Source organism: Thunnus thynnus, chromosome 22 (assembly GCF_963924715.1).
Source record: "Thunnus thynnus chromosome 22, fThuThy2.1, whole genome shotgun sequence".
In the NCBI taxonomy this organism is placed as follows: Eukaryota; Metazoa; Chordata; class Actinopteri; order Scombriformes; family Scombridae; genus Thunnus; species Thunnus thynnus.
In genome coordinates, this window is record NC_089538.1 from 5868248 (window position 1) to 5882717 (window position 14470).

Consider the following 14470-nt stretch of genomic DNA (forward strand, 5'->3'; position numbering starts at 1 on the left):
GTAGGGCTTTATGAAGGATATTTTATCTATGATATAAGTAAAAGCAGCTGTGCATGTCAAACAGACAAAACACTCTACAAGCTTTCACATGAAACCCACTAGCCAGAACAAGTTCCCTCACTCTTCCCATTCATCTCCGGAGTGTGTTCATCAAACTGAAAGCTTCCTGGCAGCCTCCCCAGCCAGTGCAAACCTGAATGAGGTACCAGCCAGTGCCAGCCAACAGCAGCCACTCATAATCTGCTAGAATCGGACTTTTAGGCCCAAGTCAAAAGGAATGCAGCAAATCTATCCAATCAAAGCTTCTAAAAGCCCCTGGAGCGTGCCGAGAGCAGGAAACACACTGACTTTCACGAGGGTAGGAGCTCATGCCAAGAACTGAAAAACTCACAGTGAGCACAGAAGGAAGTACATCAAAATGAGTTCAATTAAACAAAACACCATGGTATATTGAGAGCTTACAGTAAGAGGTGGTCAAGCTGAAAGGGGATGCTGCTGCTGCTGCTGCTGCAGCTCTTCTCAACTGTGCATTTGATGTTTCTTTCATTTTTTTCCCAGCCTTGCATACCTGAATGACGTCTATGCAGGAGTCCAGGTAGATGGATCCTTTGGTGTCCTTGCAGTTCTTTTCATCCTTGTAGGAGTTGAGGATATAGGAGCCGTCGGGGAGTTGGGACAGGTAGAAGTACCTCCTTTTGAACACCTGCATTTCACAGTAATGGAAAGCAAGTCAGGAAAATTCATAGTGAACAGATTATAAACAGTCATACAGTATGACAGAAATAAAGTATTAAATGTAGCTTCTAAACACAGATCTTTCATCACTTGTGTTTGACCGTTTTTTATGCCCCTTTCCTTCCCTGTAATATTATACATGTCAGTTCTGATGTGACTGTGGTTGTAGTGCGTGATGATTGCAACATTCTTGAATGTAACACATGATGTGATAAAATAACAGCGGAATACAGAGAGTAGTGTAGTTTCAGTGGTGCATCATCCACGAGGAAGGACGAAAAGCCGCCATGTGCACCTCGTTCAGCTGTGAACCCTGCGTGTTGTTGTTATGTTGTATGAATAGCAGACAGGAGGTCTGGCGGTGACTCACCCTCATGGAGACAGACAGGCTGCTGTTGATGTTGGCTTTCTGAAGCCATCCCTGCTTCATGATGCCTCCCCTCTGGGAGCACAGCGATGATGTGTCCTGACAGACACAAGCATTGCAAAATCAATCAAAACAGACTTTATTATGCAGGTTAATTCAGGTTAATTCTTCTTACATATTGAATATTACAATAATCAGTGTACGTCTAGACAGTGAGTTGTATCAAAGCGTTATTGACACAGTTCACAGTACATAGTGCTGTATTTGCATGAAACATTATTATTTTATTATAATTTTTATTATTATTCACTTTCCTTTTACTTTTCTGGTAAGTAAGTGTTTGTGAGAAATGTTGACTGATCAGTTTGCAGTGCATAAACATTGTTCAGTCGGTGGGAAGTCCTAGAGGTTCCAATCACACACTGTCACAGCCAAATCAGCTCATCAGAATTTAATCGGTTTCCCATAAAAGGTTCATCATAATTTAGATAAGATTCTGTCAGTGCAGCCTTGCCATCTCATTACTATCATGGGACTGTTCATCAGAACCACAGAGAACACAAGCACTTATCACATGGGAATGGTCTCTTAGTGAGGACATTCAGACACACACACACACACACACACCCCTCCTCAGCAGTAATGTATCCGGCCACGTGGAGAAATTCACAGTACAGTATAAGGAGGTTTAATTAACTTAATGTAAGCCTGGGACATGACACACTGTTATGGAAACTATCATGACATTGAGTGAAAAGGACTGAGGTGGGCAGATGTATCTATGTGTGTGTGTGCGCGCGCACACAACTGAGACAAGCTTAATCACACTGAAGTGGCATTTTTGTCCTCTGTGTGTCACGCCTCTAACTCTCTCCAGCTTCATCCTCTAATCTAATTGGCTGACAGTTCTCCTCACTCAGCTTGCACAAGTCCATCCTTCCCTCTCCTCCCTCAGATACACAGAGGCTGGTGCTTACACACACACCTCACCACACCCTACCTCATCTCACCAATGGTACTGTACTTAGCATTGTCACCTTTTACCTAATGTCCCTGATTGCATTATGATTGATTTACTGTTATGGCCCTGCAGGGAGACATAAAAGGTTATATAAAGGACATAGAAAGTCAAACATTTTTACTAGCAGATATAAAAGAAAGATATAAGGATTGTGTGCTTTATCTTAAGTGTATATGTGCGTGTGTGTTTTCTTTTTGTTCTTAAATATTTTTGCCATTTGACCAACAAGACAGGCCATCTCAGCCAGAAATGATAATGCAGAGGTAATGTAACGGTAGCGTGAACCGTTTTGAGAAGTAATAGAGCCATCTGCTCCCTGCCCCTCCCATCAAGGCGGTACAGTACCATTTATTTTCCTTCAATTAAACCCTCTCTCTGTCTTAGTTTATCCGCATCCGGCCCGAGAGTAGTGGGAGGAGGATCGATGGGAGCTATTTATAGGACATATAAGGCTTCTGGTTTCACTGCCCCGCACTCAGTCACTGTGGGGTCACGCTGCTGGCTGGACTAAACGACCGACGGACCATAAGTCACCGGGACTTTTCCCAGCACAATTCCCAGTTCACATGTCCATGCTGGGAACGGCTGCTCTCTTTGCTTATATTTTCGGATGAACGAGCCAATTTTGCATCTCATCTCAACGATTAAAAAGATTAAAGTGATCATTTTAATTTCCAAGCTGGGTTTATAGCGCATCACTAAAAGCTGTGCATATGGTGCAATCTGACCATAAAGGGCCCAAGCGAGTCAATAGCGGACCACTCATCCTCCCCGCAGTGATCAATGTCTGTGATCTAACGGCGCTCGGGCCTCTCTACTCACCTCGTCTTTGGCGTCTTCATCGATCTCAAACACGTGAGCTGGCAGCTTGTCTGTCTTCAGGCCTTTGCTTTGAAAAGACAGTGAGAAAGGGTCAGCAGTGTTCAATAAATCAGCCCCCTCCCTACTGTTTTTCCCCCAGTGGTGAGGTCTGCTACAGCGTGTCTCTTTACTTTTGCTGCTTTGCTATATATGTCTTACGTGGGTCAGTAAATCTTGTGCCACCTTGTCCGAGGGTATTTGGGGAATGTTGCTACACATACATCATTTTCACTCCAATTTATGGTTCAAGTGAAGGTTGCAGTGATAAAAACAATGTCCTTAAGAAGCTTTATCACCACTGAAACATTAATTCAAAACATCTGGATTGCACCTGCAAAATCTAGCTGAACTCTGTGCAGTTATTTCTATTTGTACGCAGTATTTCCTCTATTCTGCTGAAGCATCAGAGCTGTATTTATTAATATACAGGGAGAGTGATTTGTATTTGCATGTCGTCATCCGACAGACCCATGTGAGCAGAGTAAATCCCTTGTACACGTTACATATTTGGCAGTAAAGAATGTTGTTTTGCACAGACTCTGAGCCCTAACCTCTAAATTTTCCACATATCCAAACTCCATCTTTAATTCATTTCCATCAGTTTTTTTAATTTTTTTATCTTACTTACCTTGGCAACATGCGGAAGTCACCAGAGTAAGCCTCGTATTTGTAGTTGATTACATGCCAGTCGGTGTTGTACATCTTGATGCACTGCCAAACAGGTCAACACAGAGAGCTGGATTAGGAGTGGCAGACACACTCAAATATCACAACCATATCATGCCAGGAAAGTGACCTAACCAAGCATGCAGCTCGCTCCTCCGACTGTGACTCACAGAGGACAGAGTGCTCAGTTCCCTATTTTGGTGTATTTCATGAGAAAATTCCAGCACAACATCATTCATTTAAGAACTCTGAAGTGCCAGAAAAAAAACCTTTGCCATTACCCCTTTCATGATTTCTATTTGTTAATACTCAAGGTGGTTTCCATTGTACATATTACTTTTTATTCATTGTAACTGCAAGCAGAAATTTTCAATTAAGTCAACTGAATGGATCTTTGTGGAATGGATGCTGAGTAAGCCTGGATCTGTTTTAACAATCCCTGTGACAGTTGTTTCCATGCTATATCATAGTCATGAGAACTGGCTGAGGAACAGAGCCTGGCAGAGTATGTCCATAGCTTGCCAGAAAAGTCTGCTTTTCATTGCTAATACAATATATCATCAGTTCTGCATGTGTTTACTAATGGCCCTTAGAGTTTTTAAATGTCATCATGAAAAAAGGTATTTTAAAAAGGGGACTTATTATGCTAATTTCCAGCACTATATTATATTATATTTTTGGACTCCACCACAGTAGCTTTGCATGATTCACAGTTCAAAAAATTTCCTTATCTATCTTATACCGACCCTTAAAGCAGCCCTTCAGTTCAACCTCTCTCTGAGACAGGCCATTTTAGCTCCTGTCTCTTTAAGGCCCCCCTCCCGATAAGCCCACTCTGTTCAGATTGGCTAGCTTCAGGAAGCCTGCCGAGGGGCAGCCAAATCAGAGTCATGTTAAGTTACTGCTGATGAAAACAGTAACTTAGTAAAAGTAGAAACAGCCACAGTGATGATGATGTTTGATGAAGAGCTGCAGACAACCACCACACCTCCAACAGTTCAACAACTTATTTTACTTTGTCGTGCTGCGTAATGGAAAAAGACTCACAGTGTGCCAGCTCGACTCCAGCCATGACTCGACTACCCCCAAAACAATGGAAAAATGCCATTATGTTAACAGAACAGAGCAGTGAACTCGCACGCTGTGTGTGGAGCAGATGACCATATAAAGAAATCTGTCACAAGCTGATGTCAGCTCGGGCTGAAAGTAGAAAAAATGCTGGAAATTGAGCGTTCAGGGCAATCTGAAGCTGGTGTTTTTTTGCTCACAGTGATTACTTCTACATACATTGACCTCATTAATTGACTCTTTGGCCACGTTTAACATGAACATCTGACATTGTAAGACTATATATATATGACTGAAAATAAGGAAAAGCACAATAGGTGCCCTTTAACTTACCATATCCATTACCTTACCATATACCATACACATATCATTTCTGCTTTTTTGGGTGGTTTCTAAGTACTAGTGAAGTAAAAACCAGATTGCTGTTAACTATGAAGCCTCATACCTCAGCTGCCATTTTTGTCATTTCAAAACTTCCTTTTTTATTTTCAGAGATGACTGCACATCATCGCCACAAATGTTTGCCAAATCATACACATGGGACTGGAGGGTTATCGTACCTCTTTGGCAAACAGACTCCTGGCCTCCCGCTCTGCATTCTGGGGGACTGAGGGAACAACAGTCCTCCTCTGCCGGGAGATCTGGGACTCCTGCATGCACGCGCAAAAACACAATGAGACACACACCAGCAAAGACAGTTTTTTTATTTTTCTCATCAAATAGTAGCACAGCACGAAACCACTAACAACAACAGGCAAAGGGAAAGTGAGTGAGAGAGGCAGATAGAGAGAGCCTGAGAGAAAACAGAAGGCACAGATACAAAGAAACAGATGATGAGATGGGGAAAAAACTAGACACGGAGTGAGACGTGCCTCTAAACAAAACCACATGTGCTTGAGGCAGCACCAATAAATACAGAGCAGAGTTAGCTGTCTGGATTGTATTTGACTGGTCAGGCCTCTTGGACTGACCCGTAAATAACTGAGCCTGGTGTGTTGGGAATGATCAGTGATTAATGATGGGAAACCTTTCTTTAGAAAGTGATATTTTATAGCTCTTTGTTCCTGTTTGACTCAGACAGTTTAGTGTGAAGGTCTCAGCACAGGTGTCTGGAGTATAAGATTTGTAATGGGCCTTCAAATAACAGGCTGTAGAGCAGATTCCAGTAGTGGTAAATAGAGATACATGAATAGTTTTAGTACAAGAGTGTTAATCCAGCACTGACTGACAGTCCAAATAAGCAGCTCATTCACTTTACAAGTAAAAACTAAAAATGCTGTTTTATGTACAGAATGTTCATTGTTATGCAAGTAATTTAAAAGGATATATTCAATTTATCACAACTCTGTTTTTTTGTAATTTTATCATCTTTATGTTTCTATTAGTTCTGATAACACAAGAAATAAATACTGAAATCTAGGACAGTGCAAGAAACATGAGCTGAACAGGTCGTAAACAAGCCAACAGTTAAGCCAGATAAACCACTTTATTTGGAGGTTAAATCATCTGAAATGATAACGCATCACTGCACAGGAAATCTGTGATGGATGTTTAAAAATGGACGATTTGGGTCATGATTCAACTGTTCATCTTAATTTTCTCTGTAAAAAAAAAGTTTGGCTGATTGGGAGGTTTATTTAGGATCCGTCTGATCACTGCTCATGTTTCTTGCCATGTCTGCCTCCCATTCTTAATCAATGTCACAGCAATCCCAAGTCTCAGTTCAGTGAGTACTATGTTACTGTAACTGATAAAAATGATGACCAAAACTAGAGATGTAGGAAATCAGATTCAACCTTTAAAAAGGGACGTTCACATTCTGTACAGTAGAGCCCAAACAATAACTTAGCTGGGCCAATATATTGTTTGGGCCAGCTGATGTTAGCTTACTGCAGATATATGTGGCCAATAATAACTAGAAATTGCAGTTCATGGATGCCAAATATTTGTTTGAGATCATTTATAAATAGTTTGTACACTAACCAGACAGAGAGCACTGACAAGTTGGGTTTTTTTCCCAACTGCAAGATATCCTGCTCAGTACATGTCTTGGCCGCAATTCTTTAAAAACCAAAAGTAAGGGATGCTTATCAAAAATGTTTATATTGTGTGCTGATGTCAAAGAGGGAATATTGGCCATACAGCTTCAGATTTATTCCCACAACAGTTCTTATTCTTATTTCTTATTTTTCAATCTCATGTATCAGCCAGTCAATTACAATGTAAACTGAACTTCTAATACCGTGATAACTTTTGAAACCCATGAGGGAATAGAATAACCAAAAAAAAATAAGTGTCTAAAAACCAGAACTGCTGCTGCTGCAAAAGACAGCCGGGACACTATCCAGCTCTTTGGTTTGAGACTGTTGATGAGGGCGGCGACCTGGATGAGAGCCAGTTCCAAGAGGGCACAGCGGGAACCGACGAGGGGACTCACCGAGACATCGTCGACCGGGCAGAGCAGCAGGTCTCGGTGGGGGTCACTGTGGATCTGAGCCTTTCTCTGAAACACCACAGCCTCGTAATCCAGTGGTTCAATGATCTTTGGCTGCTCCTGAGAGGGGAGATGGACAGGACACCCATACATGTAGTTTCAAATAAAAAACAAGCTGGTTCTGTTTGATCACATATCCTGATAATTGTGTCTTTACTGTGGCGTTGGCAACCTCCACCTCCCCCTGCTATTTGAGAGCAGTTAACTGCTTACCCCCAGAACTTTTCACCACCCATACAAACAGCGCAGCCACAAGGGCTCAGACCACAAAGTGCAGAGGACCGTCACAGTGCAGGGAAACAGTTACTCAGAAAATTGTGGGTGGATGAAAAAAAAAAAAAGAAACATGACGAAAGGGGAACAGCGAAGATGACAAATATAGAAAGGGCAAAGAAGGTGAGACAAAGCAGCAGGGAAATTACTACCTATAATACCTGATTTGATACATATGTACATAAAGCTCATCTGCTTGCCGGAAACGTGTAATAACGAAACAAAACGATAAATATCACGTGCCTCATCATAACTTCCTGTTTTGAGTTTCATAGAGAAGTGGATGATATAAAAATCAGCTTCCTCCCCTCGTTATGTTTTTAAGAGGCCTACAGGCTAAACCTAGCCTTCTACAACTAGGTCAAGACGTGATCACAAGTATAAAACCTAAAACCACTTGGAACAATTCTGAATTAATTCTAAGAAAGTACCACTTTAAGCTCAAGCTAAGCAGTGAAGACGGTGATGAATAGCTTAAACCAATAAGCTTTGGCTGAGCGACACCAAGCTGTTTTGGACTCGAACGGAGGAAATCAGACTGTGTGGAGTTGATCAGCTTCTGAGCCACATCACTGAGCCGCTGCCACCGAGTCTGTAGGCAATAGAGTATGTGAGGGGCATGCTGTAATGATGCTAAGTAAACAAGCGCAGTGGGGAGGAAGGACTCTGAAAACCCTGACTATGCCCTACAGCTGAGAGTCTATGTGTGAGGGATTTTTCCCTCCCCTCTCTTGTGCTCTGTCATATTTCCATTTAAGCATCATGCAGCTGAGATGCTGAGCTTTGTTTTCCTACTGTACCGCTGTTAGAGTGGGCAGTAATAAAGTTACACAGTTAGTTCCTGCTGCTTGCTGCTCTCCCCTCTGACACACGCTGCTTATGCTCACATGTGCAATCATTCTAGACACTTATCTAGGTTTTTCTGAGATATGTGAGCCCAGTTAATCCCTTTAAATATATTGTTTTCACCTTTTCCCCTCATGGAGTCAGGTTTGAAAAATCACCTTCCAGCTCTTCATTCAATCTGCAGTATATGATGTTTACACTGAGTGAAACATGTTATCTATGGCTCCCCCACCACCCCACTCCCAAATTAAGCTGTATTTAATATCGTTGGAAACTTTGGGATCTCCGCTAGTATTTAAAATAGAAGTTCTGTGGGTTTAAACAATGTTTGGCTGCACAGAAGTTTGTAATGACTGGTCCACCAGCAGATCAGTGAGGTTTAAGGAGTTAACATCCCCCCTCTTGAATATGCTGGTATCTGCGCACGAGCCAATAAAGGAAAGCACGTTCTCCCTTTCCATGTTCTCTAACCAATAATTTGGCCAGCGCAGTGAGCTGGTTACACGTATATATGCTCTCTGCACATTTTTTCCACCAGACCCTGACTTCCTGGGTCTCCCACATAAACACAACGTCTGGCTTTTTTTTTTTTTTTTTTTTTGAAACCAGTACTCTTAACTAAAAATTTCTATCCCTGATGATAGTCCGACTGACGTGATGAAAGCTGGCGCGGAGTATTCGCTAATTCCTTTGTATTGTCTGTTTACATATAAGCCCAGTACTTGACAGACAACCAGCAGCCCTGAGCAGCAGCAGCAGCAGCAGCAAAACTCTTACAAGTCTGCAGAAGGCATTACACATGGCTGTGCCGCCCCTGCACCCGAAGCACAGCAGCTCTGCTTCCTGTCATGTGCAACGAGCTCGACCGCAGCGCCACAAGTCACAGGCAACCGTTCGGCAGCATACAGAGGTAACACGTTACAGAGAGAGAGAGAGAGAGAGAGAGAGAGAGAAAGAGAAAGAGGGGGGAGAGAGCAAAGAGAGAAGGAAAGACAGAGAGAGAGTTCTGCTTTCTTGGAAGAGAAAGGAAGCTGAAGAATCACAAACAGCCAGCTGTGAAAGCCACACTGATTGAGAAACAGAAAAACAAAAGATGCTATAACAATCAGAGGACATGGCCTAACGCTTGGGTGTAACCGTGTGACACAAGCCATCAAGACACTCTCTCCACCGTCTTATTTTATGTCACACACACTTTCTCCTCTCAATTATCCACCTGGCTCAAGAACACTCCAACACCAATCAGCGAGTACAAAGCATGACTGTTTCTCCGTGGTACTATGATGATGATGATGATGATGCATTTCCAGATGTCTGAGTCCCATTACAGTTCAGCTGATGTAAAGCACTCAGGACTCCAACACGACCAGGTGGATTTTATCACTCTGGCTAGGAAGCTTACACATTATGCACTACAGATGAGCGCAAACACACACTGACATGTGGGTCGGTACAGTACCAAGCGGCTCCACTGTCCCATCGCTGACCCCCACTAACTGCTCCAATCTGTGTGTATGTGAGCAGACACATAGCAGCTCTCCCTAAAGGGAAGAAGAAGCCTAGCTGGCCTTCTTCGTCCTTATATTCTCCATCTACTCCCAAAAAAGTAACCTTTTCACAGAAATTCATTCCTGCAGATTTCACATTAGAGATGCTTAGATACCTCTTAGATACCAGCTATTAGGAAGTGAAGTTTCTGTTAACCAATACATTTGCTGATATTCATTATATTTTATAACTGCGGTGTTTTTAAATGAATGTTTTACAGTTTATACCAAAGATACATTCATCACATACATTTAAAGACTCAGCAGCATATTTCTACACTGTAGCGGCCAACAGCGCATTCCTCTAGACCAACAGTTCTCAACCTCTCTTGCTCGTGAAAAGAGTGAGTGATTTTACCATCTCGGATTGTTTCAATAGAATCTTTTTTAAAAGGCCTGAAAGGGTAAAGCTACAGTATTTCACGAGAAAGAAGCAGAGAAGTAGCAGAACGTGGATTGTTATCATTTCCTACCTCATCTTGCGACCACTTGTAGGGTTCCTGACGCCAAGGTTGGGAACCGTCGCTCTACACCAGTGGTTCCCCAACTTTTTCTGCCGTGCTCCCACTAAATATTTCAAACCAGAGTCTCGACAGCTTAAACCCAAATGAGTCAGATTCATACACCTTTAGATTTGTCATAACAGTTGGAGCAAGCACAGGTGAAACTAATAATCTTAACGAGCGCTTTGTTCCAGTAATCACTGCAAAGCAAGGCAGCAATTAATAAGGTTATTGGTCACAGCTGTGTGTTCCTCTGTCACATACACCCACAGTTTGGAACCACTGAGCTAAACATTTTATGTAAGGTCAAGTTACTGACTCACTGTTAGACAGAATTTAGCTGATAATGACACACCTGTGCAACATCGTTATAGGTCAGTAATGACTCCCTACGTACCTGCAGGCTATCAGATAGCCTGAAGCTAACACGTGGCAAGCTTTAGCTAATATTCAAAGTAAAATGAAGTCTTTGTTATGAGCTGGACTGGCAGAATTCTTCATGTGAAAACACCAGAGACACAAGTAAACCATATGACAGTATGACGGAGGGTTCTCAGAGTTGACCTATTTAGAATCAAATGAGTACTTGATCAGAAAAGACCATAATGGTCTCGTCCAATCACTGTGCTTACAATTACTGTTCACTCATTCCCAAACATTTCCATGTACAGTAATAGAGTGTTAAACACAGGCAGATGCAGACAGGTTTTTCTACAGGACTTTTTATGAATGCAAGGAAGACCTGTGATTCACTGATGTGTCAGATAACGGCATTTCCAAGGAAGAAATTTAAAAGTAATTGGCCCGTGAATCGTCTCAAGCGTATATAAAAAAAAAAACTTCCATGTTCTGCTAAACTGTATCTCACTTCCAGCTTTGAAACAAGTAAAACCTTTTCAAATCTAGGAACAGAGATAGAGATGGAAATATTTAAAAATGGCTCTGACTATACAGAGATGAAGACAAGACTGAACACACAAACACAAGCATGGTCACAGCATGCCTGAGGGAATCCCCATGTGAGAAGAACGCGGGCTGTGCAACCCTCCACAAAACAGCGTTTGTTCTCAGTTACCGAGCCAACCATCGCCCCATAAAATGAGCAGCCAAAACCTGCCACTCTTAAAACAGAGGAAAAAAACAAAGAGACAGCATAACACGCATATGACATGTGTCCACAAACACAAAAACACTTTCACATCTGTGATCAGAAACCTTATCACAAGATCATTAGCTGGCGACCTCCTTGCGTCACACTCCTCAAGATGATCATCATAAGACTAAAACCTAAATGAATCCCTAAGGAGCAAGAGTTTATCTCTTATGCAAACTCATCCAGCTCCACTCTGGGGTCCTTGAGGGAGTTCAAGGGGGTCCCCAGCAAAAAGGGGAGTCATTTATTTAGCACAATGACAGAATATATGACTGTTTTAGTCATGGCTTTCATACACTTTCTGTAATAAAACATCTACAAGCACAAATCTTATCAAATGAGGGTCTGTGGTTTAATTTGGGTCAGTTTAGGGGTCCTTGATGTGAAAAAGTTTGCCAGCCACTGCTCTAAACAGCTAAAGATATATGACTGTTGTGTTTTGGGTTGAAGTTGTAGTTTTCTCATAATGAGAAAGTGAACAGACGGCTTCAGTTATAGCAAAAAGAAAACAAGATATCAGGAGGCGGACGTCAATCTGCACTGACATCACTGGAAATTTCAAGACAAATGTCATTCCTTTGATATACTGACATGAAAATAAGTTCACACATACATCATGGGCACGCATACACACACACACACACACACAAACGCTGTATCAGCAGGATCCTAAAAGCTATTCATCTCAAGCCACTGCGCCTAATCCCTCATTATTGCAGTCTGTTCCAAACCACCAGCACTGCTGTTCATACAAACACAGAGAAAAAAAAATAAACCATTAAAATAAAAGTATGTTCATTTGCACACTCGTCATCATCAATAATCATTTATAACGGCATTTAATTGCATGATGTGGCTATTTCCAGCAGGAATAAAGACACACACACACACACACACACACGCACACACATAGGGAAGCCATGCTGCAGCTGTCCAACTGGCACTGCTTCCCATCCGCCAGCACACAAAAGGAGCCGCAGAAGACTGAAAAACCATGTGTTCCTGTGCACAATGTCACACTATTTGATAATGCCGGTCATTTAGGAAAGCAAGCCAGCATGTGAGAGTTGAATTCGCGGCATATAATCGCTTGTCTTTTGAACACTACACAGATTACACACCGCTGTAACATTGTTTCAGTGCATTCATACCAAGAAGCAGTCCTGAAAACTGGAAAAACAGAAAAAAAATAGAGTGTATGGATAAAGCAACGAGAGCAGAGGATGTTTAGAGAAGAAGACTGTTTACCCCCCCTCTCAAGTAGGGTAGAGAGGAGTGGAGGGAGCAGGCTTTGGTTACATTATCCCTATGAGCTAAAATGACCGCCGCCGGGTCACAGACAACATGAGAAGCTCTGCTCACCACAAGGTCCACGGAGCTCCTCACAGCCTCCGACACGCTCTGTCTGACTTCCGCTGCCGTCCCGGGTTTGCTTAACCTCTTGGTGAATTTCCGTACCTCAGACATAATGCCCCTATGGTTAAAATCCACTTTGTATGTCCCGGTGTGAATATGAGCATGCCGCGGTACCGGACGGAGCGGCAGCACTGCTGTTGTGTGACAGCCAGATGTGGGTTGTGTTGGAGGTGAACCAGCCAGCGGTTCGCGTCGCGAGGCGGGGCCGCTGTTACTGCTGCTGCTGCTGCTGGTGCTGGTGATGATGATGATGAGAGGAGAGCAGAGATGGTTTGATAAAGCGAGATGCTCCGCTCTTACCCGCTTCCCGCCTCTACTCGGTGGAGTGGACTTAACAAAGATCGTCTATGCAAAGAAGACAACAGAGTGAGCGTTACTGTTCAGTTCAATTCAATTCAATTTAAAGTGGTTTTATCGACATAAGAAACAGACGTTTACATCGCCAAAGCAATAAAAACAACATAAAAATGTACATAAACAGAAGAATTGTGATTTTGCTGTTATATAAAGTTTAAAAAAAGTAACTTTAAACAAAATAAAATGTAGACTTGCAGATAAAAAAAAAAATACAAATCAGTGAGAACTATATAAACACTGCCACATTTTTAAATTAATGTATTTAAAGATATTTGTTCGTTACCCCCAAGGTGTCATCCACATTTTTTTACAAACACATATTGAAATAACAACATTTTTTGTGTGATAATGACAATTGTTCAGTAGGATACATTGAAACTTGCATGAATGGATTTCTTATGAATGACACTACAAAGTAGAAGTTCAGGACAAATGTAGGCCCACTGTACAGTAAAATACTATATAGGACAATAAACAATTATAATTTCTACAAATTCTGCTTTTAGATCAGTAACAAAAAAATTCTAGATAATAAATTCAGAGCTTCTTTAAACAGAATATCATTTAATCGATGATATATTGATTTCTGAAAAAACATGCAAAGACCTTTCTTCTTATTATTCTTTTTTTTTTTGGCTCGGTAAACTACTTTTGTAACTTTAATCTGAATTTAAATTATGAGTCAGAATTTGGCTCGATATGCATTCTTATACTGCCATCTTGTGGAAGATGTAGTATCCTGCAAGATATTTACTTTATTCTTTTTCACATTTTCATATTGATGCCATTAGTCTGCTATGTAGCGTTTACACCAAATGTATAGAATATCAATTATATAGAGTCACAACTCCTTTTGCAAAGTTTGCATGTTGTTTCATCTTAAAGCTTCATCGGTTCATGAACTGTATGTCTCCTGCTTTGTAATTCATAAAATGTCCTCTAACTTAATAAGGAATCCATGAAGAAATGAAAAATAATGTTTATAGCATCAGTGTTATTTACCAACTACACTATAATTATATACCAAGAAAGGATTGAAAGGATGCTGCTTACATGGGTGAACATGTTTGTATATGTTATCTCAATCACATTACTTTAGTGAGAACAGATGTCAGCTCAGAGAAGCATGCTACATGAATCAAGGACATGAGTGGTACACAGAC

The 14470-nt window shown here is 41.5% G+C and overlaps 1 protein-coding gene across 4 annotated transcripts in view; it reads right to left on the reverse strand.

Annotated features, from left to right (window-relative positions):
• Positions 1-13238, reverse strand: part of dock11 (dedicator of cytokinesis 11) — a 67432-nt gene extending 54194 nt beyond the window's left edge. The window contains exons 1-7 of one of the 4 annotated variants that reach the window (XM_067580560.1): positions 12897-13238; positions 7156-7272; positions 5279-5368; positions 3613-3695; positions 2946-3012; positions 1106-1201; positions 569-703 (exon numbers count right to left, since the gene is read on the reverse strand). In XM_067580560.1, the coding sequence (XP_067436661.1) occupies positions 569-703; positions 1106-1201; positions 2946-3012; positions 3613-3695; positions 5279-5368; positions 7156-7272; positions 12897-13001 (693 nt within the window). In that variant the 5' untranslated portion in view covers positions 13002-13238. Of the gene's footprint in view, positions 1-568; positions 704-1105; positions 1202-2945; positions 3013-3612; positions 3696-5278; positions 5369-7155; positions 7273-10351; positions 10493-12896 lie in introns of those variants that run through there. The other 3 variants (XM_067580559.1, XM_067580562.1, XM_067580561.1) reach the window with 3 other exon arrangements.
• Between the last annotated feature and the right edge of the window lie 1232 nt (positions 13239-14470).